Below are 24,145 nucleotides of genomic sequence, written 5' to 3' on the forward strand. Positions count from 1 at the left end.
AGTCCTCATTCCTACCCCCTTTGCTAAGGGGGTGGGGTGGTTTGAAAGTACCATATTTTGGTTTTTTGCACATATCTCGAACAATATTCGTCTTTCGAGAAAAATTTCTAATACAAAATTGAAGCTTACAAATTAACCTACCAGTTTCATAAGTAACGTTTTCTCATATCTACTGGGCATAATTTTGTGCGATACCTCAATCCGAGTACAATGAAGTAAGTGACGATGGTTGAATCTGGAAATTAGGTGTTTTTCAACATTCAAGGTGCATTTTTACCTGTTGTTCATGGAAATTAATATGAAATAGAGCGCTCTACCCAGTCTCTGATTGTAGAGCACAAAATTACGCCCAGAAGAATTTCAAATTATAAATTTTATATTGAATTTGAATAATAAAAATCAGAAAATATTGTTCATCAAAAACTGAAATTCATGAAAATTGATTTATTCTTAAAATTCTACTCATTTTTGAAAAATTGTAACTCAGTTCTGATTGAAGATACAGATTTCGGAATGATCTCATTTTATTCAGAATTTCATAAGTCTAAAAAAGGCGTTAGCGAATTTTTCTGTCTAATCACTTGATTTGGCGAGAATAACTGGAAACTGGAAAATTAACCGAAAATACGAGGTTTTTGTGCCATTCTGTATCTCGCTCAAGGAAATTTTGCATGAAAAATTGGCTCTTGACTTCTGTTATGAATCCAAACAATATATCAAAAAATCATAACTAGAATATAAACTGCAAGCACCAATGTAAATTTATTTATTACATTCCACAATCACAATATCAAATTAATGATTGGGAGAGAATCAACAGGATAAACCCAAACCCAAAACTGTTTCTCTCCCTTATTTTGATAAAGATAGTCCAAATGAGGTTATGAAAACTTCTTCACAAAGATCACAAAAAATCACGGAAATATTATTGGACTATTAATTGGACTGGACTATTTTTGTGTTGAACTCTCTTGATTGGGGAGCAATTTTTGGGATTTTCCCATGTGCTCCCGTATTTATTTATTTATTGACTTCATTGACAATCACAAATCATAATTACGATATAATATGATTTATTATTATAAGGTATTATTCTGAATAAAAAAATAAACAGAGATTATAAGTAAGAATACGCACCATAGCAGCAGGGTGGTCACTCATGAGGCCAATGAGCGTCTGCACTACATCATGGAGGTTCTCGTCCTCCCTGACCGTCGACAGGTAGTTGAGGATGCTCTGCAGTTCGTCCTCCTTCACACCTGAGCCCACCTTCATCAGCTGCTTCAGGAATTGCAGGATGCACGAGCGCACTGCCAGGATGTCCTTCTTCGCTGGACGGGGGCCGTCTACAATTATTAGAATAGAATATAGGAATAGAATAGAATAGAATAGAATCTTTATTGTAGCAATTTCTGAGGTCTTCAGATACAATACAAGTGTCAAATATATACAACATAAAGCATAATACAAAATGAAAATATATCAGTAAGTTACACTATCAGTACCCTATGATAATATGTCACCTGATTTTTAACTTATAACCGAATATTCCTTGCAAATGTATAAAAATCTTCAATATTGTTTAAAGGCTTAGCTGCTAAGAAACGTTTGCATTAGGTTTTGCAAACGTTAGGTTTTATTGATCAAAAAATATACAACATCTTGTCAAGTAGGTCAGGTAGAGAAGAGGGTAATTACCAAAAATTGAATAAGACAACATAGAACAATGTCAATTAACATTACCCAATATCAGTGGTACCAATATAAATAACATAAAACGACATGAGATAACACGAAACAGCATCAAATCACACAAAAGAATATTGGCATATGAAAACTAGATTAAAAATAGGCTCATTATGTGGACTCAAATTCGCTGCTAAGTTATTCCTCTAAGGTACTATAGAGCACCCTAGTTTTCAATAACTCCTGTTGAATAAAACGAGTATTATAGAGAGTGAAAATATATCAAAGATAATTTTAAAGAGAGTAAAATAATATAGCCTAATCATGTTTGTGCTAGTTCCTACAACGAGGTATTTTTAGGTAATATTGGTTATTGTTAGAACTATTAAGATACTTGGTTATTAGTAGGCTATTTATTAATATTTATCAATATGAATTATTATTCATTTATTATTATATTATTTATAATCATTATCCATCTGTTTTTATTACTATCAATTAGTAATCAGTATTCAGTATTCAGTATTAGTAATCAATATCGGGGCACCGAGCTTCGCTCGTAATTTTTATTTATTGATAAACAGAACACTATTCTCTAAAATGATCGTGTTTATATTTCACAGATGGCTATATGTCAGCTTATGAATTTCGGGGATGCGATATTTTGATTTTCCACAGAATCACTCACTATCCACAGACGACGAAAGTGTCAGCTGTTTCAGCCAAGAATGAATAAAATTATCCTTTTAATGTCGTTCAAGGAGTTTTCCCAAGGATGAGACCTAGTGCAATAGAATTTGTATATCATAAACCTACTATGTTCCAAATTTCGTGAAAATCGTTAGAGCCGTTTTCGAGATCCGTTGAACATAAATAACCAGATATAAAAATATGAACAGACATACAGAAATTGCTCGCTCAATATAATAGGATTACAAGAATACGTACATTTAATAATCATAATATCACTCAATCTGTGAGTTCATTTCACTATGTAAACTCATTATTTACGATTAATAATTATTGGCATAAACAGAAATTCGGAAATAACCTAAAAATTTGTAGGTAGTATATTTTTCAAAATTGTGTTAGTAATAGTGAAGGCTATGCCTGTTTTTTCTTCCACTACCTATTTTTGTCATTAGATGGAATAAATGAAAACTTGAAATTAAATTTATTATAATTTTATAATAGGAAAAAGAAATATAATTAGAAACCCCTGACATGCAGAGGCTTTTTAGTAGGCTACACATGAGTATTAATTTTTCAATTATAGAATTCACTGACCAAGACCCTTAGGCGTAATGCCACTCTTGGCTCGTGGGTTGACCACCCAGTAGTAATACTTGAGCGTGTGTACAGTCTGCAGAACAGTGGACACTCTGCGGACGTTACTGTAGATCTGTGTGTCTGCCAGGAACTCTGTGGCCAGGTACGAGTACAGTTTGGTCTGCACTGGAGCCGGCGTGTAGATCCATAGGGCCGGGTTGAACAGCACATGATCCAGAAGCTGCAAAAGATGGCATAAAATGCATAATTTAACGAGTAACATTAGCTAATAATAATATACTAGTTGTATAGCACATGATCGAGATGCTGGAGCGTGGAACGAGAATACATTTTAGAATATGACCGATTGAACGGGTAACAGTGGACTACCAATAATATAAGAGTTATAATCATTCATAATTTTATAAACATGTTGATCCTGTTGGACACTGAATAAATAATACTCTTCATATCAACCAACCATCTTCATTTTAATACATTCAAGACTAAACTGTTATTAACGTCCTGGTAACTAGTGTATTGAAAACATATGATAATAATAATTATCATCTATAACAGATCTTTTACTAATAATGTATTTTATGTGTTTATTGTTGAATAAATAACAATAACAAATTTAACATGTGAAGAAACATTAAAAATTCAGAGAGTGTCAAAAGTTATACAGGGAATGATCCAAAAGCTTTAAAGATTTTTAAAATCTGATTTAAAAAGATATATAATGGAATAAAAAACACAATAATTTTATGTTGTCTTTCATGTTTATTTTATCAAGAAGAACTTCCACAATCACCCCTGATAACAAACAATTTTCAATGTATTTTCCCAGTCTTCTATACTCTGTATTCCTAGAGTAAAGAATATTAGGCGAGCATCAAGGAAATTTGAAAAACTTATTTAAAGATTTGAAATGGTGATCCAATGTTCAAGAATATTCGTTAGCTATATTAATGTATTATGTTTTGAGATAATTTTTTATTAACTTGATGAATAAAGAATTTGAAAGATATGTTTGTTGGCTACATTATTTGTAGAAGTCACAGCAGCATAACTACTCAGCACCAAGTTTCATTACTGTATTTTCAATTGAAATTCAATATTTAAAATCAATATTAATATTGCTTCTAAAATTTTCACAATTATCACTATTCATTCATAGATATTGGAGATACAATTCAAAATTTTCAATTATTAATGCTATCAATTTACTATGTGGGCTATCAATATTCCTGATTACTGTATTCTTCATTGATTCATACAATAAGTACAACATCAAAATGATAGGGAGAAATATAATAAGGTAACCTTGTGCTATTCCTCTCCCAAATTTAGATAAGGTTACACTAGTCCGAAATAGGTCAAGTCTTGTAGTTGTTCACTTTACAAAATTATCAGTCCTTAATTTATTTAATGTATCTTTAGCCACAAGTTTCTACAGACATCATGGGCATATTCAGGAATTTCTCTAAATTGGAACATTTTCAACTTGCAAATGTTCAACTATCGTACTCTTATTTATTCCATTATGTTTTTAAATACTGTATACAACATTATTTTGTAAATTTATTGAAGATGATATATACTCTATGATTGATGTTCTCCTACACTATCCAATATGTCTAGTAAAACTCATGTAGGCTATATTGGTCATGAAGAAAATATTTTATTATTGCAAAAGAAGGTGGTCAGGGCTTTAACTGATTCTTATAGACTAGCACATTGTAAGACTCTTTTTGTCCAGCTTAGAATAATGACAATAGTGAGTTTTTACATAAATATACAGTATTGTTGCATGTTAAAAAAATTAAAATTAAGGCATCAAACTCATAGCCATAACACAAGATCCCTATCAGAGGTTATCCAAAACAGCCGAAAGTTATGATACATTTGGTATAAAAATTTACAATAAATTACCTACAGATTTAATATTAGAGACAGAAAAGAAATTTAAGAGAGATTATTGAATTGGCTTGTGATAAATCCTTTTTATAGTGTTGAAGAGTTCTTTGAGAGTGAAATAATTGTTGCTTAGAGTAAAGAGGTTTCTATTTATGTATTTATGTATTGTTCAAAAGGCTCAAGTTGTGCTGTAAGGATGTTTTGTGCATTCGAATGAATTGCATTAAGGTATTTGAAAAATCTAATTGACTTACAGTTCACTTACTGTATTATTTTTAAGACTCAGTAATGTAATTTTGTGTGTACAGTTGCTGTAAAACTTGATTTTATCTTTTGTCTTACTGTATTCAATATTTGACTCTGAATATTTTTCAAAGAATTTAACGGCAATAAAATCATATTTATTTATTTATGTATAGAAAACACATGTATACATATGTATACTTGTACATGTGATGGATGAAGAATTTTCAATTAAAACCAATCCAATTTCACCGACCTGTTTGAGTAACAACTCGCTATTAGCCGACAAACAGGTGACCAGATGCTTGGTCAACCCGAGAAACGACCCCAACACCTCGAGCGTGAGATGATCCCTGGACGAGCGTTGCAGCATGTAGCTGATAACCAGGAATCCCCTGTTCTGTATCATGTGCTGTTGCACGGTCGGTGAGCCTTCGACCAGTTCGCAGATGAAGCCGAGCAGTTTCGAGCAAAGAGTCGGGTCCCGTCGGTTGTCCACAGAGTCGTAGGGGAGGTCTAGTTGTGCGAACAGCGGGAACAACACTTGGATGCCGCCCACAGAGTTCAGGGTGCTGTGGATTGAGTGCGTGATCACTGCTTTTACGTCCTAACAATCACAGAAAATTTACAAAAGTCAGAAAAATGTACAAATATCAGAGGAATCGTAGAGAAAAATTCTAAAAACCATAGAAATTTGAACGTTTTTCTTGGATTCTATAAGTTTAAACTGCTTTGAATCACAGAAAATTAAAAAAATTCACAAAAATGCACAAAGAATAAATCACAGGAAATTAGAAAAACTTGTAAAAATCACAGAAAATTGAAAAAATACAGAAATTTGAACGTTTTTTGAGGGTTTATAAGTTCCTCATCATGAGGAAAAAATCATTATGGATTGAAAAAATAACATTTTCCTACAGTTACCTTGAAGAGTGACCATTCCTGCACTGATTACAGAACGCAAAGAATCACTTTTCCTCACTAGTGCAAAGTGTTACTTTGCGTACTCTTAATACTTTGCATATTATCTTGCAGCCATCCCAATCAGCTGTTGATATTATTAGCGTATATTTTGAATGCGAATTTGTTCTATCAATATTTTTTCTGATTTTCAATTAAATAAAAATAAGAACTCATTGAATTACCGTATACATTTTGAATATTATGAATTATTCATTATTACAAATATTTTTTTTTTCATTCATAAATTGATTGGTTGAAAAATTACTTAGTAATTAAGATTTACTCAAAATTTTTCAAATTATTGGATTAATTTAATTTTTAATTTGATTAAATTATCAATTATTAGCCTAATTTTCAATTGGATTATCAAGTTTAAAATAAATAAAAGTTGTTATTAATAACAAAATTATACAGACAAACATTTGATGGATTTCAGCCATCATTTTACCAATAATCAACCACTCTTCATATTCAATGGTAGCTGTAGGAAAAATTTAATGTGAAATACGTGTGCAAAGTTCCTCTGCTGCACTCAAGAAACCATTCCGCCCTCGCCTACGGCTGCGTAAACGTTTCTTTCGGTGCAGCAAACTGTCACTTTGCGCACTAGTTGCACAAATAACTATTTTCTGCCCCTTCCAAAATCTTTTCGGGTATTGAATTTTTGGATTGACTCTTCTACAATCTGGATCGGGAGGAGAAGGCGGGGGAGGAGTAGGTGGATGATCATGATGTGGAGGAGTTCCAACAATTGCGAAATTTTGAAGATTGAACAAGAGACTGGGACATAGTATTAATAAAACACACACCGTACACCAGAATATAATGTCAATATAGGTCTACATATTGAAGAGAAGGACCACATTCCTAAACATTATAGCCATCCTTTGCTTACCATTTATGAATTATTTAGAGCTCAGGGGCGAGGCCCCTTCATCTCCAAGAACTATTCAGTTAAAAATTTGAATGAAAGCTGCACCCCCTCCCCTACTTGAAAGATAATGTTTCATTTTGGACGATTATTCATCGAGCAAGATGACATCTAGTTTAAAAGATAAGCTCACTATTCAAAATCCTAGACTTTGTAAAGTCTAGAACTTGGCTAAATCTCAAGCTCAGAAACTGGCCTTCAATAATTAAAATTAATCAAAAAAATTGAAATGAAATTCTTTATTATTTATTGATTCATACAAGTACATCATCACAAATGATAGGGAGGGAAAAAATAAGGTAACCTTTTGCTATTCCTCTCCCAAATTTAGATAAGGTTACACGTAATATAGTCCGAAATAGGTCAAGTCTTCACTAGTTGTTCACTTCACAAAATGTACAGTTCTTAATTATTTTCACAAAGCGGATTTTTAAATTAAGATGCTTCAAAACCAAACATAGGAGAGATAATAATAATAATCATCTATTTATTAACAAATTGCAAACAAAATAATATCGTACGGTTTGCAACACTGGCGCGGAACAGTGGACTCGCAGAAAATAGCGATGTCTTTGACCGTTTACTCAACCATCGTTTACGGAGAGAGGGAGAGCGACGATGCAGAAGAGTGGTGGTAACCAATGCTAAATAGCATTACTGGAATCGCATATTTTTGAGAATCACATTGAACGGATGGAACTGATGATGCAGTAGTCTATTTTATTCAAACTTGGCGCGCTCGAAAAAAAATCTATTCTCTTCTGGTTTATTCACCTTTTTTGTATTTATTTTAAATTTAATAGTATTCACATTACATATTAATATCTGTCCAGTCATCGGCGAATCCAGAGATGACCGGAAGCCTCGCCTCTGTATAGAGCTGGCTTTGAACATGGAACTTGATTATCTAAACTGACTATAGTGAGAATCAGTACAGTATATAAAGTCAGCATCTGATCAACATTGGTTTTCTATCCTTGTCTGTCATTAGACAAAGCAGATAAGTCTATCCTTTTCTACATCCGCACCGTTGCCAAATTGTTTGTACGGTACGCTATAAAATATATCTCAACCATTATTATTATATAGGATAATGTCGGATAGGCTACAGGCCTGCTGATTTGAATCACAGCTATCTACTATAGAAGGCTGTGGTAGAAGAAACTTGGCAACTATGATGTCCTATTATATACACTAACTTTATAAGGTGTATCTCACTATGTTAAAGTATACATTTTATATCCAACATTCTAGAGATACACCATCCCTCATCACAAGCTTTGCTTAAAGAGGGATGCAACAATATTATTTAGAATATGATATTTTATGTAAATATTCATTATTTTATAAAGAATTTGTATTTTATGTTTGTAAGTATGAATTGTATATTAATTTTTTGTTGACATTAATAAATTGAATTGAATTGAATATTGGAGTGTTTTTTACATGAGTTGATCGATCAATGAGATATAGCCTAGTTTTCCAAGCACGTTTAGAAGATAGGAAAATTGCAGAAATTGTTAGAAAACTTACTAAATGTATACATTGCTTTTATCAATTGTTTAATAGACAATGTTACTTTTAAAAAATGTTCTTGTATTGTTTCAATAATCAATTATTAAAATTGATTATAATAATTATTATAATTAACTGATTTATAATAAAATGACAATAAATTGATGAGAAAATTACAGAAGCTACAAAGTCCACCTCGTTATGTAGGGCTACTTGTATGTAAAATCAAAGCTTCATTTTCATATTGATTCATTTTTATAAATTTTTGCTTTTTAAATATGATTTTGTGTTTGAAAATAGTTTTCTTGATTTTAAAATTTATAAAATAGGAACTCAGGAAGTGAAAGTGCAAATTTTTAGTGAGAAAAATTAAGAACCCAATACATAACCTATAAACTTGAGTGTTGATAGGAAATGACATTGGGTAATACGGCAAGGCAGAACATCCGAAAGGATCTCTCTGCCGATAAAAGTCATAAGAATAAATAAATAAAATGAATAAATAAATTTTTATAAAATAAATTAGAAACAACAAATTTTGACTATAATTTGTCTAACCTGTAGCATGAGAGCATGAGGCGTGTGAACGAAATACGATGAGTTGCCTTTGGGAGCCGATTGAAGGCATAGTTGACTATCTGTGGCCACTGGGTTGTACATGAAAACAATTGCGCTCGACAATTTACCATCGTAGAGTACCTGCAATTTGAAAATTCAATCAGAAAGAAATTTCAAAATTGAAAAAAAAAACAATCAGGCTGTCACAAAAACATTTGAGTTGATAGGAGGTAATACACAGGTTGGTAGTACTGAAGGCTACTGTATGTATTCTTGAAAAGAGGTCTCACTCATTATTGGTTTAAATTTGTTTTTTCGAGAGTTTCTGCCCATTGTGCCAGTTCCATGAGAAATATAAGAGGTATATAGTCTAGTGAGTACTGAGTTTCCTTGTGAAGTTTAATTATATTATTTTAATACGAATAGCAACATTTCTAACCTACAAAAGTGACTACTGAAAAGAATTTCGTGTGATAAATTGCTTTGAATGAACTTTGACCTCATAGTCTGCAACTTGACGGATTGTTTCATCCCTCGTGTCTTCTTACTCAACTGTTGAAGTAGATTTGCCTTATCAGCTGCTATACCTATCATAACTGAGCGTGATACTTCCTACTCTGTTTATATCTAGGAGTTATATTCAACAATCAATCTACAATGCAATATCTTATCTTTTCAACTTGACATAGGCTGTTTTCACTTTCATCGACTGACCCACCGAAGAATACGATAAGGAATACCAGTCATTGAATTTCTATCTCACGTAGTGATCTCCCTGTTTACAACCAGCCGGCTTTTTTTGCACCTGTTGATTCTCTTCTTCTTTTCTGATAGTGATGATTCACTGATTGCTTTTGTATTACACCCGCATGTTGTGAGTTCGGTCTATGATTTAACACTGCATCGTCTTAAACCTGGTTTCTGCTTCTTCCATTTTCCTTAATCCTCTCAAATCCTTTCAGGAGCTTCCCGTTTTATCCTGCTTTGGTGGCTCTCTAAGCTTTCAATTTCCTTCTCTTCCAAACCCATTTGACATATTCGATGAGATGTTGACACGAGCTGGACGCAACTCCGTGAGGTCACAGATGGAGCGCAATTTGGTAGACCTTAAGGAGGGCTTGATTAACAGTGGTGTAATAGAGATTGCGCTTAATATGCATACTGTGTTGGACTCCATTTCCAACAAATTTTCGAAAGAGGTTGTGATAGATATAATCCCACAAGTTATTTCACTGCTGAATAAATACGATGCTGCAATCAAAGTGAATGAGGATTTAAAGATTCATTTGACGAACGCTGCAGCCGAAAATAATTCTCTGAGAAATTCACTTGCACAAGAAAAGAAAATCAGAGCTAATGTTTTAAACGATTCTTTGTGCAACGAAGAGCGAGCTGATGTTGAGATAGATCAGTTGAAAATGAAACTGAAAGCCTTGAAGACTACTGCGGACGAATTGAAGGTTGAGCTCAGTTCAAGAGATGAAATTATCAATCTTTTACAGAGTGATGCGCAGCATACTGCAGATAAAATTTCTAATTTGGAAACAGAATTAACTTTATTGAAAAATAGCAGAGCACTTCCAATGAATTTCACTACTCCTAAATCAGCCTGTCAATTTCAACGATTTTCCAATGACAGCTCAATAGTGACTTCAAATCGTTTCTCAGTCTTGGATGCGGAGGAGATCGGGTCACCCATAACACAATTGACTAGAGGACAAACGGCAACATTTGATGTAAGAGCCCAGGTGCATGTAGGTGAAACCGATGCATCTGCAGTCAGGAAGAAACCAAGGAGGCCTATCAAAGAATCATCATCATTATCATCTTCAAATTCAGTGAAGAGGCGTATTGTGATACTGGCTGCAAGTCAAGGCAGAGATATGCACAATTACCTAGGTCACTTGTCCGACTACTACGATATTTTTGTGTATACTTTGCCGGGAGCTAAATTTAAACAGGTTATTGCAAATGGGATACAATTTATAAAGGATTTGACAAAATTCGATTACGTGATTGTAATGGCGGGGTCCAATGACTTTGGCAATCATGAGCCATGTGATCTCAATATCCAACAAGGAATGGATAAGCTATTGACATCGGGAATAAATACCAACTTCATTGTTTGTGCAATACCTTTTAGGTATGATATGCCTCACCACAATGACAATATACATTTTGCTAACGAATCAATCTTCGCAAGAATACGGTCTTATTGTGGAGTATCGAGAGTGATATATGGAGAAGTCAATAATAACCTGCAAAGACACCATTTCACAAGGCATGGCCTGCATTACTCAAAGGGTGGAAAACGTTTTGTAGGAAGGTCTTTGTGCGTTTTTGTGACAATTGATAGCGGCATTGTCTCTAAGAAAGTCAAATCAACGCGCTACGACTCACAAAAGAAGCAAACTGCCAGAAAACCAGCTCTTTCCATTCCGATGAAAACCAACGTCGATGTCAATGCAATAATCAGCATTGATGACTCATTGACGTCAACATCAACGCCATTGATTGGTCAGCCTCGGACGATTCTGCACGGAGGATCTACTCCAGACGTTCGCCATCATAGAGACGTCATTGCAGCTCATATCCCAGATGTTCCGGAATCCAGTGCTACTGTGTCCTTCCATGACTCACTCAAAAACTCTATAAACCAATCAGGATTCGATTCAAGTTGTTCATCTGCTCGTGATCAAGTACTGAATGACGATGTAGAACTTTGTAACATTCCCTGCAGTCCCTCATTAATAACAGACTCTGTGGTAGATACTAACATTGTGCAAAGTTGTTTAAACTCAACAATCCAAGTTCAAATAGGTATAGATTAGACTCATTAAAACATACAATACCTTGCACAAGAATCGCTTATCTAAATGTTCAAGGATTGAGAGGTAAATTGAATGTTCTCAATGACTTTGTAATTAATGAAGATATTGATATTTTAGGTATAAGTGAACATTGGTTGCTCACTGATGAAATCGGATATAGTAAAATGGATGTTTGTATTGCAACAAGTAGTTACTGTAGATTATTACACAAAAATGGCGGAGTTGCAATATTTGTCAGAAAGAATCTTTACTCTCAAAGTCAAGAATTGAGTCTGAATTTTCTATGTATTGAACGTGAGTTTGAGGCCACCTGTACTATTATTAGAGCCAGGAAACTCATTATCGTATCATTGTACAGATCTCCTTGTGGAGATCCCAAAGTATTTTTAGCCAAATTGGAGGAATTGCTTCTATTTTTGTCTAGACAATGCTATAATGACCATACTATTGTTCTTGGTGGAGATCTTAATTCTGCTTTTGATGTCAATCATGAAACTTGTCATTCCAATAATTTGAAAAATCTATTGAGACAATTTAATCATCGTATTTTCAATACTCTGCCCACTAGAGACCAAGCATGTCTCGATAATATTTTTTCAAACGTTCAACCTGATATGATAAATTCAAGTGTCATAGGATTTTCTTACTCTGATCATGATTGTGTCACGATATGTGTGCCCTGTAGTTCTGTTGAGTCTAGTTCTAACGATTTTGTCACTATTACTTCAAGACCTGTTACTAAAGATAAATTACTACAATTTAATCGGTCTCTAAATTTAGTGAATTGGTGTGCTGTCATGGAAAAGTCAGATGCAAGTGATATATTCGAATCCTTCCTCAATACAGTTTTATATTATTTCAATCTAACTATCCCTAGAAAGACCTGTAGAAAAAAGTTTCCAAAGTTAATAATAGAAAGAATTTCAAATGTAAGGCTGACTGGTACACACCTGAACTTGGTAAGATTAAGATTCTACTCACTCTCTTACATGAAAACTTCAAAAAACAAAAAACCGAACATTCGAAAACACTTTATCTTAGATGCAGAGCACTGTACAGAAATTCATTGGATGAAGCCAAGAGGGATTCTGTCGCATCAATCATTGAATCTTCTAATAACAAATGTAAGAAAGCATGGCAAATTATCAAAACTTTATCCTCCAACAAGAATGTTGTAAACTTATCTACTCCTGAACCAAACAAACTTAATAATTATTTCATTCATCAGTAGATGATGTGCACGAGAAGATAGACAAGCCATCAATTACAGCCAGTGCATTGCTCAATGATAATGTCAATAAAGTGCAAAATAGCTTATTCTTTTTTCATGAGGTGAGTCAAGAGATGATTTTTAAAGTGGTTCATAATCTTAAAGTTTCGAAGAGTGAAGATTTCTATGGTTTATCAAGCTGTCTTCTCAAAAATATTGCTCATTCTGTAGTGCCATTACTGACCATTTGTATTAACAGGTGTATTACACAGGGTGTTTTCCCCGATGTATTAAAAGTCTCCAAAGTTGTTCCCGTTCATAAGAAAGGCTCAAAAGAGGAACCTTCCAGTTATAGACCCATCCAAATAGTGCCTGTCTTCTCCAAGGTTCTAGAAATTGTCATGTATATACAGGTGTATGAATACTTGGTAAATCTTGGGGTACTATCGGAGCATCAATTTGGTTTTGTGAAGGGAAGATCCACTAATGACGCCTTTGATGCACTTATAAAATTTGTAATTGAGTCTTTTGAAAACAGGTGCTTTGCTCAGGCTGCCTTCTGTGACCTGAGCAAGGCATTTGACTGCGTGAATCATGATATTTTGCTTGAAAAATTAGCTTATTATGGAGTCAGTGGAAGGAGCCTTAGTCTTTTTAGATCGTACCTTGGCGATCGCCAGCAAGTTGTTTGTGTAGGAAATAAGAGATCCGACCTTGCTAAAGTAAAGTACGGCGTCCCCCAAGGATCAATATTGGGACCACTCCTCTTTGTATTGATGATAAACGATCTTCCTCTCACAATCAACAGCAAGACTGTGTTGTATGCTGATGACACTACTTTTCTTAATTCTCATTCAGATGCACACACTTTACATAATATGACAGCTGATACCTTGGCGGAAGCTTCCAAGTGGTTCAGAGCTAATGGCTTTAAATTGAACGAGGATAAAACTCAGCTTATGACATTTGGTCTCAGGGATTACACACACAACAATAACAATAGTTTAAAGTTTTTAGGCTTAATGTTTGATCACAGGTTGACCTGGGAACCCCACATAAATTTCGTTTCTGCTAGGTTATCTAGGGTTATCTTTTTGTTAAGGCAGTTGAAGAATCTTGTACCGGAAAAATACCTCAGAAGCTCATATTTTGCTTTTTTTCAAAGCATAATTGCATACGGAATTTTAGTATATGGAAACAGCTGCCACATCAATAAGGTCTTGCTTTTGCAGAAAAAGGCTATCAGAATATTGACAGGTGCAGGGTATCTAGATCACTGTCGACCTCTTTTCAAAAAAACAAAAATATTGACTGTCATAAATCTCTATATATTTCAAGTAATCATGCACACTAGAAAGAATCTCCATAGCTTGAATAAAAGATCCAATATTCATGCTTATGACACCAGGAAAAAAGACCACATTGATATTCCATATCAACGTCTTGTCATAAGCATGAAACACTATGACAGCATAGGCTTGAGAATGTACAATAAGTTGCCATTGGATATCAAATGTTGTGAAAATATTGTTATTTTTAAAAAATTACTTTTTGAGTGGCTGGTTTTGAGACCTTTCTATTGTTTGACAGAGTTTTTCGATTCTACTTGATGTAATTCTACTTTGTGACTAAACTATTGCTTTGACTTTATTATTTCGTAATTGTATTACCATGACTTTGTCAATTACCTATATTGGTCTACGACAATAAAATCTATTTATTTATTTATTTATTTATTTATTTACAGGCTAATAGAAACAAAGTGCCGGTTGCACAACAGCCGGTTAAATTTTAACCGTGATTAATTCCACGAGAACTAATCAGAGAAGCCGTCTTTTCAAAAACGCATTCTCTGATTGCTAGTTCTAGTGAAAATTTAACTGGCTGTTGTGCAACCGGTCCAAAGAGTTTTATTACCAGTTAAAACATTGCCCCGTAGCATAAACTTTGATCAGAGTTTGGCCAGAAATAACTTGTCATGAATATGCAGGGATTAACAGTAACAACACCCATTAATTAATAATGTTACATGTTTACTTAAAAGTGATCACATTGTCAATGTTAGTTGTACAAAACACTACAAATATAATCAATAAATATAGTATTAACAATCCCCTGTAGTCCAATTGATATCATATTTTGATTTGATGGCCTTACAGTCAATTTAGGCTGTGCAAAAGGCTAAAAATCGACTTTCTACTCGTGATATTTTTCAAAGTTTTCCGATTTGTATATCATCAAGCTATCAAAATGAAAAAGTTTTCTCAGGAAAACATTTTTTTTCTGATCATTACTTTTCGAGATATGAGCGATATAAGTTTGAATCTTTGGGACAAAACATTTCAATTTCGGTAAGATATAAATCCATGAGATTTAGAGGATGGATTCTTCATGGTATTGTTGATCTTGTAAAACAAAAATTTCCTAAAAATATCAATTTTTGAAAAAGTTATTCAATTTACTAAAAATAACTCAACTAAAAGTTATTTTTAGTAAATTGGATAACTGTCTTAAAAATTGATATTTTCAGAATTTTTTTGTTTTACAAGATCAACAATACCATGAAGAATCCATCCTCTGAATCTCATGAATTTATATCTTACCGAATTTGAAATGTTTTGTCCCAAAGATTCAAACTTATATCCCTCATATCTCGAAAAGTAATGATCAGAAAAAAATGTTTTCCTGAGAAACTTTTCCATTTTGATAGCTTGATGATATACAAATCGGAAAACTTTAAAAAATATCACGAGTAGAAAGTTTATTTTTAGCCTTCGCACAGCCTTAAGGCGATTCCCGAGTTCCCAATCAATAACGTTTTTGTTTCATGAACGACAATTTCAATTATTACAATTGATTGGATCATTGATGGCGTGAGTCTGTAATTAATTGAAAGGAGTGAGAAAAAAATGTGTTAAAATCACATATTTATTAGATACATTTGAACTGTAGTATAAAATTAGAATTGGAACCGTTTTGGGCTTATAAGCCTGTGGTACTTTTCTGTAAGTTGTGTAATTCTGAATGATTGAATAAATGAATTTATAATTTTTGAAAATCATTTAAAAAGAAAGTCATTTTTTATAGTATAGTACAGTGCTATTCTTAATACTAGAAGGAGAGCCCAATCATTATTTGAATTTAATTTTATCCAAATGGATCTTTTGAGTTATTTTTGAAATAATGAACCACACATACTTCTCAAAGCAATTTACAATATCGCAGGGAGCAGTGAATAGCAATATTAAATAGTAATCTACTATATTTTTAAAAATAACAGTGTAAAATCGACATACAACAATACAAAAAGCAACTATACAACACAATCAATAAATATGAAAATAAGAAATAACAAAATCTCAAACATGCTGGTGACTGAAACACATGAGAGTTAAATAAAAATATCGATAATTCAATAGGAATTCATACAATCCAATCATTATAAAAAGCACACCGCTTGTATGCAAGAAAATAATCAATTCGACAAAACTAAAAATGACTACAAAATTGAGATAAATCTTGCAGTGCAACAATATGTGTTTGAAAATCAGTGAAGCCTATACAATTTCAAAGAGTTTGTCTTGAAAAACTGCTTTTGCAATAAGCTGTGCTTGAAAATCAGTAAAGCATATACAATTTTAAAGAATTTGTCTTGAAAAAAAAACTGCTTTAGGTGGGATAATCTTATAGCTGTTCAATAACAAATCAAAAATAAAATCTACAATGAAAATATTTTGCCAAAACACTACCATTACGCAATTGTGATGGAAGTGGATAAAAAAAGACATTCAAAACTAAATTAATGTAAAACAATTCCTCTAAACTACAAAAACTACAAAACTAAATGTTCTCAAACAAATATTACAAGGAATTTTTCTTCTACTTATATAGTCCACGGGCATCTACAAACTTCAATCAACAATATTATTTTACAAACAAGCATTCTCTTTTGGGTGTCTACATTATTGGTATAAATTTGTAAATTAAAATCAATGAATGAAACTACAGTACGTTGATTGAAAACTTGACATACCTCATGAATGAATGTAACACCCATTTATGGCAACAGTATATTACACACAAACGATTACTATAACAGTGGGTTGTAGTGCGTGTATATAGAGTGATGAGATTAACAAAAATTATACATTTATATACACAATTAATCAGACACTCAGTTTTGCAAATAGATTTTCAATTCAAGTCATTGTTGAAATGATGAACGTTATCACAGTTTCTTGTTTTTTGATAAAAGGATTTCACTAGATACGGTACACAATTGTTTCTTATTGAGGGAATAATGAGTATCATTACTGGTGAAATGGAAAAATTATTTAAATCGATTCAAACCAACGATGATCTAGGTCAAGATAATGACCAACAGAATCAAAACATACAACTGCAGAGGGTATGAAGCAATTAATTTGTCTCTTAAAATGTACAATTTATCCAAGTTGAATGAAATAATCAGCCTCGAGAGAAAACAATCTTGTCCCAAATAATTAGAATCATCATATAATTTAAAATATATATTTGCATGGAGCTTGAGTTTTCTAGTATAGTCTCACCTTATAAGATTGTCACTTGAAAAACAGAAAGTGTTCTAGAGTTTCAATGCGATTGATATAATAGAATCCTTCAGTATCAAATAGGTACAATTTGCAATTATAATCATGGATGAATATTGAAGGTACTCTATTGAAACGCTACGCTTTGGGACTTGTATAAGCTACATCACTGAGATTCGCATGACACAAATTAAAAATTCTGCCTATCCCGTCACAGTGGTGTTCACAAGGTTTACAGTGTGGCGTTTCATGAAAAGTAATCTATGAAATAATCTCTGATCGTAATTGCAACTTATACTTGTTTCATAACAAAACTATTGTGGACATTCTAAAGTGTTCAAACATAATATTATTTTATATTATATTTTATTTATTATATTATATTTTATAAACATATATTATTTTATATTATTTTACCTTCCTCATAACAGACCTTGTAGACATTCTAATGTGTTCAAACATAATATTACCTTTCTCATAACAGACCTTTCTTTCAAAGGTGTTCGAAAATAATAGCCTATAGCCATAATAACAGAATATTATGTTCAAAAAGCATTTTAATACGATATTAAGTAGGTAAATAATAGAGTGGGCACTATATAATATAGTATAATACTATAAAATAATATAGTATAGCACTTGACATGAAAATCCATTATAATCACTCATAAATTTACTCAGGTAGGTCTACCGCTTAATAAAGTAATAGTTTGGTATTGTACTAGGGTTTTTATGGCACTTGAATAAGTAATAATATCGAACACTACGGTATTTCATCCGTATTCACACTCTATCAAGCCTGTTACACGATTTGTGGTCATAAGTTTTTTGCCGTCCTTATAAATGGATTGAACGAAATAGTATATATTACGCTACAAGCACAGAAAGTTGGTGTTTACGGTATGAGGATAGTTTCCTCGGGAATATGTTATCCGAATACCGTAAACACCTTTCTGAGGCGGTTTCGTGGGTCTCTTGTGCCTTCCAACAGCTGATGTTGTCAAGTAGAGTTGTCATCTAGCTTGGCAATAAATAGATGCATTGCATCAGCTGTGAGTAGGTTACACCATGTGACCCACGAAGCCCCCCTAGCTTTCTGGCATCAGCTATATTATAATAAATTATTGAATAAGAATGTTTTATGAGTGGGGGGGAGGAACTTTGATGTCTCATATCTCAAAAACCAGACGTCATAGGGTACTCAGATTGAGGTGGAAATTTCTTATCTTACCCTCCTGAACACAATGCACCATATGGCACAGTTGTCCAAACACTTTTTCAAAATTTTTCAAAAAGCGGCCGGAAAGGGTACTCTTTCCGGCCTAGGCCGGAAAGAAACCTGTTCTGACGTCAGACGAGAGTCGTCTGCAAACAATGTCTTTCAGATCTACGTAGGGACTGGAAAACAGCTGCGTTCTGTGCAGTGTGGCAAAAATTGACAAACATAATCAGTCTGGCATCATTTGTTCAATCTAATAGAATTTATAAGGACGGCGAAAAATTGTACGTCCAAAAATTGAAGTGTTTGTAACTGGCTTAACTGGATCAACTACCAGTTCAACTATAGTCTAGTATTTCACTAGGTTTTTATAATAGTACTTCAATGAGTAATGCTACTGTCTATGACCACGGTATTCCATCCGTGTTCATACTCCATTACAGAATCCATTCTAGTTTTCCAACCGTAGTAGGCTACAAAAATCCCATCTCTTTTGTACTGAGATGATTTGAGATTTATATGGACCCTGAGAGGGACCGCGGCAAACTGGTCTGGCGACAAAGTGGGCTGACGACAAACTGGGCTGGTTTTCCAGCCCAGTTTGTCGTTGCATGCACCGCCAAACTGGCACTCTAAGGAATGCAGCCCAGTTTGTCATCGTCCCCCCTAAGATACATGGAAAAAACCCCAACATGATATGGTTTAAGCTATAAAACTATCACTAAAACTACAACCAAACAACTATATTCAAGTAACTATTGATGAAATGTAACTGATACAACTATAATAAAATGAAAATGAGGATGCATAATCTTACAGGTCTGAGATCGTGCAGCTGCATGCTAACTTCTGAGCCTTGCGAGGCACTCACCCTCCTGTGGTTGTCTGGCAGACTCAAGTGACACTCGTTGTCAAACCTAAATTGACTCTGCAACGTCAACAAATTGAAACAATTATTAAAATTGATTATATTCATCATTAATTAGTGTGTTTCTGGTGGTTCCTTATCGGGAAATTCTCAGTACATTACTACATTCTGATTTTTTATCTATTCAGTTATTTTTTAATTATTTATTTTATAAATTATGAAATAAATGAAATAATTACCGTATTATTTATAATTAAATTAAATAGTTATGTATTCATTTTATGAATTATTATTTATGTTGTTGGTTATCCATCTTGTTTCCACTATTATTATTACTATTAAATTTTGTAAAACTTCAAAGTTAAAAAACACTCACATTATTTGATGTGGCGACGTCCGTTTCGTGCTGGTATCGCACATTTTCAAGCCAAACAGAAACTGAAGTGTTTAAGGTTATGAGGGTGAAATTTGGTGATTGGAATTTGGTGAAATTTGCCCACCAAATTTCACCCTCAGAACCTTAAACACATCAGTTTCTGTTTGACTTGAAAATGTGCAATACCAGCACGAAACGGACGTCGCCACATCAAATAATGTGAGTGTTTTTTCACTTTAAAGTTTTACAAAATTTAATAGTAATTATTATTTATATTTATTTGATTTTCTATTTATTAATTTATTTTCATTCTGATTTTTTATTTATTTATTTATTGGATAGAGCAAACAAATACAATAGTCAGAAAAGAAAAACAGGCTATTGCCCAAGACTTCTTCAATTTTCTAATTTTGTCACAAATAGTCCAAATAATATATGTAGGTTGTGCTCATACCTAGCCAACATAAATCAATAGATTAATTTTATTTATTTCTAAAAGGCAACTTTCTACAAGTATTCTAAGCCTATAGTGAGGTCCACGTTGTAATGGCAGTAAAGAGACATAGAAGAAAAACGTTGCCATCCTCTGACTTGTCAATGCCTTCTATAGACGGTAGCTGATACAGGTTTATTGATTCAATGATTCAATGATTTTATTACAGCCAGAAAATACATACAGTACACTAGGCCATGTCATTACAATAAAATTTCTAACAGAATTACAATAACAATACATAAATAAAGATAATACACAACATGCAGTGCAAGAGCAGGCTTCAAAGCTATTCGGTTTCTCACAAGAAAATAATAAATAATAATACAGAAATATCAATAAACATTGATGTAATATTAACTGTTCATTCCAGTTTAAAATAAACAATTATATTTTATTAAGTAAGGAATAATACTTTTCAATAATTTCATAATGAATTTTCATGATTAAGATGGGATATCTTGTTAATTAATTAACAATTCTACATTGTTAAAAAGAGGATCTGGCAACAGAGCAAAGCGAGAAAGAGATAGCACTATCCGCTTTGGTGAATGATAGAGAAGGATAGCTATACCATTGCCAATCAAACTCTGCCATTATAACGGGGACCTCACTATAGTGAATGATAAAGGGATGAATGATATTACAAACGTTTCTATTTATGATGATTTTATGAATGGACCAATTGAGAAAAGATGTGATGAGAAAGAAGTGAAATAAATAAATTAATGAAATGGGAACTAAGTGTAGTTATGAAACTTGAATTAACTGTTACATCTATACTAGAAGTCTAATTGCTACTTACTATTTATGGTCTTAGAAAAATTGATATAACTTTTTGTGTAGTTGAGAAGTTGATATTGTGGTAATTATTCATATTGAATGAAAAAGACTAAGAAATTGTCAAAAAACCACTGATTTATTAATAATTAGAAAGACCGGTTTCGGTTATTACACCATTGTCAATATCTGATAAGAGTTTTTCTAATTATCAATAAATCAGTGGGTTTTTGACAATTTCTTAGTCTTTTTCATTCAATATGAATAATTACCACAATATGATAAACTCTTATCAGAGATTGACAATGGTGTAATAACCGAAACCGGTCTTTCTAATACAATTAGAAATCAGTGTTTTTTTGACAATTTCTTAGTCTTTTTCATTCAAAACTGATATTACTTATAATTCATTTACAGATTAGGACAGACTACTTTAGACTTTTAAATTTATTTTCCTTTCAATTTTTTCAGTATTGGATGTTTTATGAATTCAACATCTTAAATAAAAAGACTAAGAAATTGTCAAAAGCCACAGATTCTATTGACAGTTAGAAAGACCGGTTTCGGTTGTTACACCATTGTCAATCATTGATAATCTAAGTATAAACTGAGTATGCTATTAAACAGAATATTTATGCTAGTAAACCGAGTATAAACTGATTATAAACTCTAACTATCAATAAAATCTGTAGTTTTTGACAATTTCTTAGTATTTATATTTAATATGAATAATTACCACAATATCAACTTCTCAACTACACAAAAAGAAAAAAACTATAATATATTTACGTCCATGATCAGCCTTGGAAATCAATAAAAGTTATGATAATTACTTTATAATAAGATTTTCATTGTAGTGTTATTGTAAAGTTGAGAGTTAGAGAGGACTAAAAAGTTTTAACTCTGCCAAAAAATAATATTTAAATTTCTCGTGAAAAATTAAATAACTAAGGTTCAAGCTACATGAGGCGTTTTCCAGTCGAGTCGGCAGGGTAGGAAGCTCTCCAATTATCTGATTGGGTTGGTGTTCAGGAATCAGCCGATAATCAGCAATCGGAGAGCCAATTATCAGCTGATTCCCTGTTCAGGAATCAGCCGATAATCAGCAATCGGAGAGCCAATTATCAGCTGATTCCCTGTTCAGGAATCAGCCGATAATCAGCAATCAGAGAGCTAATTATCAGCTGATTCCTGAACGCCAATCCAATCAGATAATCGGAAAGCTTCCTGCTCTACCGACTTGTTTAAAAAAACACCTCATGTGGCTTGACCGAAACTAAGTTGAATGAAAAAACATTATTATTGAAAGCAACAGAGATGATAATTTATTACCATTAAGTTGCCACACTTTGCGACGGAAGATAAAACTTTAATGAAAGTGATATTGTACGTGTCAATGTATAAATAGATAAATAATGTGACAATGTTCAATAAATGCGATAATAATGTTCAAACATTGTTGAAATGTCATAATTGACAATACCAAATGTCAATGTAAATGACAAATGTTGATTGACAATGTCAATAAATGACATTATTTGACAATGTTCAAATAATGTGACAGTGTTTAATGTTCAATAATGCGTGACAATTTCCATGAATTGATAAAAGATGAGTTCACCTTATAACCAGGACCTAACCGATGCATAGCACATATCTGATGAGTGGTAAGCGCTTCGCTGAACAGATAAATGGCCGACATTTGTCCACAAAAAACTCGCTCTTCGTCTAATTCGGGTGTCGCGCCAATGTAGCACTTATCGAACGGCTGCAACACAACAAAATATTATGTGAAAACTTTACAAATCAATCAGAAAACTTTTACAATTTAATTTACAAAACAGAGTTTACATGCAACTAAATAGATTACAGTGTTATTTGTACTGTATTGTGCTCATCATGTTTTGACTTTTGTTATTAGTAATATCCATATCCAGTTATTTCTCCACATTTTGTAATAGTTTTTGTAAACTCCCTCTATTAAAGTAACTTGAAAATACTCTCTTGGCTGTATTGAAGTTTCAAACCAGTTGTTTGAAAATGCACATCATTTTAATAGTATACAGAGGCTTTTGGGCGTACCATCTACGTTTGATACGCAAATATAGGTTTACTAGAATGGTTGCATTCATTATAATGTGTTACATTCCAGGTTTAAACCAACGGCTGATTCAATCTCCGTTTAAACTGGTGTAGTACATTTTTTGTGCCTAAGTCCACACATCTCTGTATAGAACTATGTGATCCATTTATTATTTACTAGCAGGTAATCCGTGCTCCACCAAAGGTCTAATTAAAAACTTGTCAAACTGAAAACTTGACCTTCTGAAATCTTGAAGAATTTAAAATAGGCCTATAACCATCCTCGATTTATTAAAGCTGGCAGAATTAGGTGGATGGGGCACTTGCTGAGAATGGGTGATGGAAGGATTGCCAAATGTATATGGAGGGAAAGAATATAAAATAGAAGAAGGAAAGGAAGACCAAGGAATAGATGGACAGATGACGTTGAGCATGATTTGAGAACGCTTGGAGTTCGAAACTGGAAAAGGCAGGTTGTCGATCGGGAGACATGGAGAGGCTTTGTGAGGGAGGCCAAGGGTTTTAGCGACCTGTAGAGCTGAGGAGTAAGTAAGTAAGTATAGCCATCCTCGGTAAATTAAGGATCTTTATGCAACATTTGAATTTAATCAGTTGAGTAGTTGAGAAGTGATG

At 33.0% G+C, this 24,145-nt stretch overlaps 1 protein-coding gene across 1 annotated transcript in view; it reads right to left on the minus strand.

Moving 5' to 3' along the window:
• Positions 1-24,145, minus strand: part of LOC111052237 (neurobeachin) — a 790,401-nt gene that overhangs the window by 244,906 nt on the left and 521,350 nt on the right. Inside the window, 6 exon segments of the mRNA XM_039439449.1 lie at positions 1,138-1,346; positions 2,974-3,196; positions 5,375-5,725; positions 9,086-9,226; positions 19,731-19,841; positions 23,052-23,198. Of these exon segments, the coding sequence (XP_039295383.1) occupies positions 1,138-1,346; positions 2,974-3,196; positions 5,375-5,725; positions 9,086-9,226; positions 19,731-19,841; positions 23,052-23,198 (1,182 nt within the window).

This window comes from Nilaparvata lugens, chromosome 12 (genome assembly GCF_014356525.2).
Source record: "Nilaparvata lugens isolate BPH chromosome 12, ASM1435652v1, whole genome shotgun sequence".
In the NCBI taxonomy this organism is placed as follows: Eukaryota; Metazoa; Arthropoda; class Insecta; order Hemiptera; family Delphacidae; genus Nilaparvata; species Nilaparvata lugens.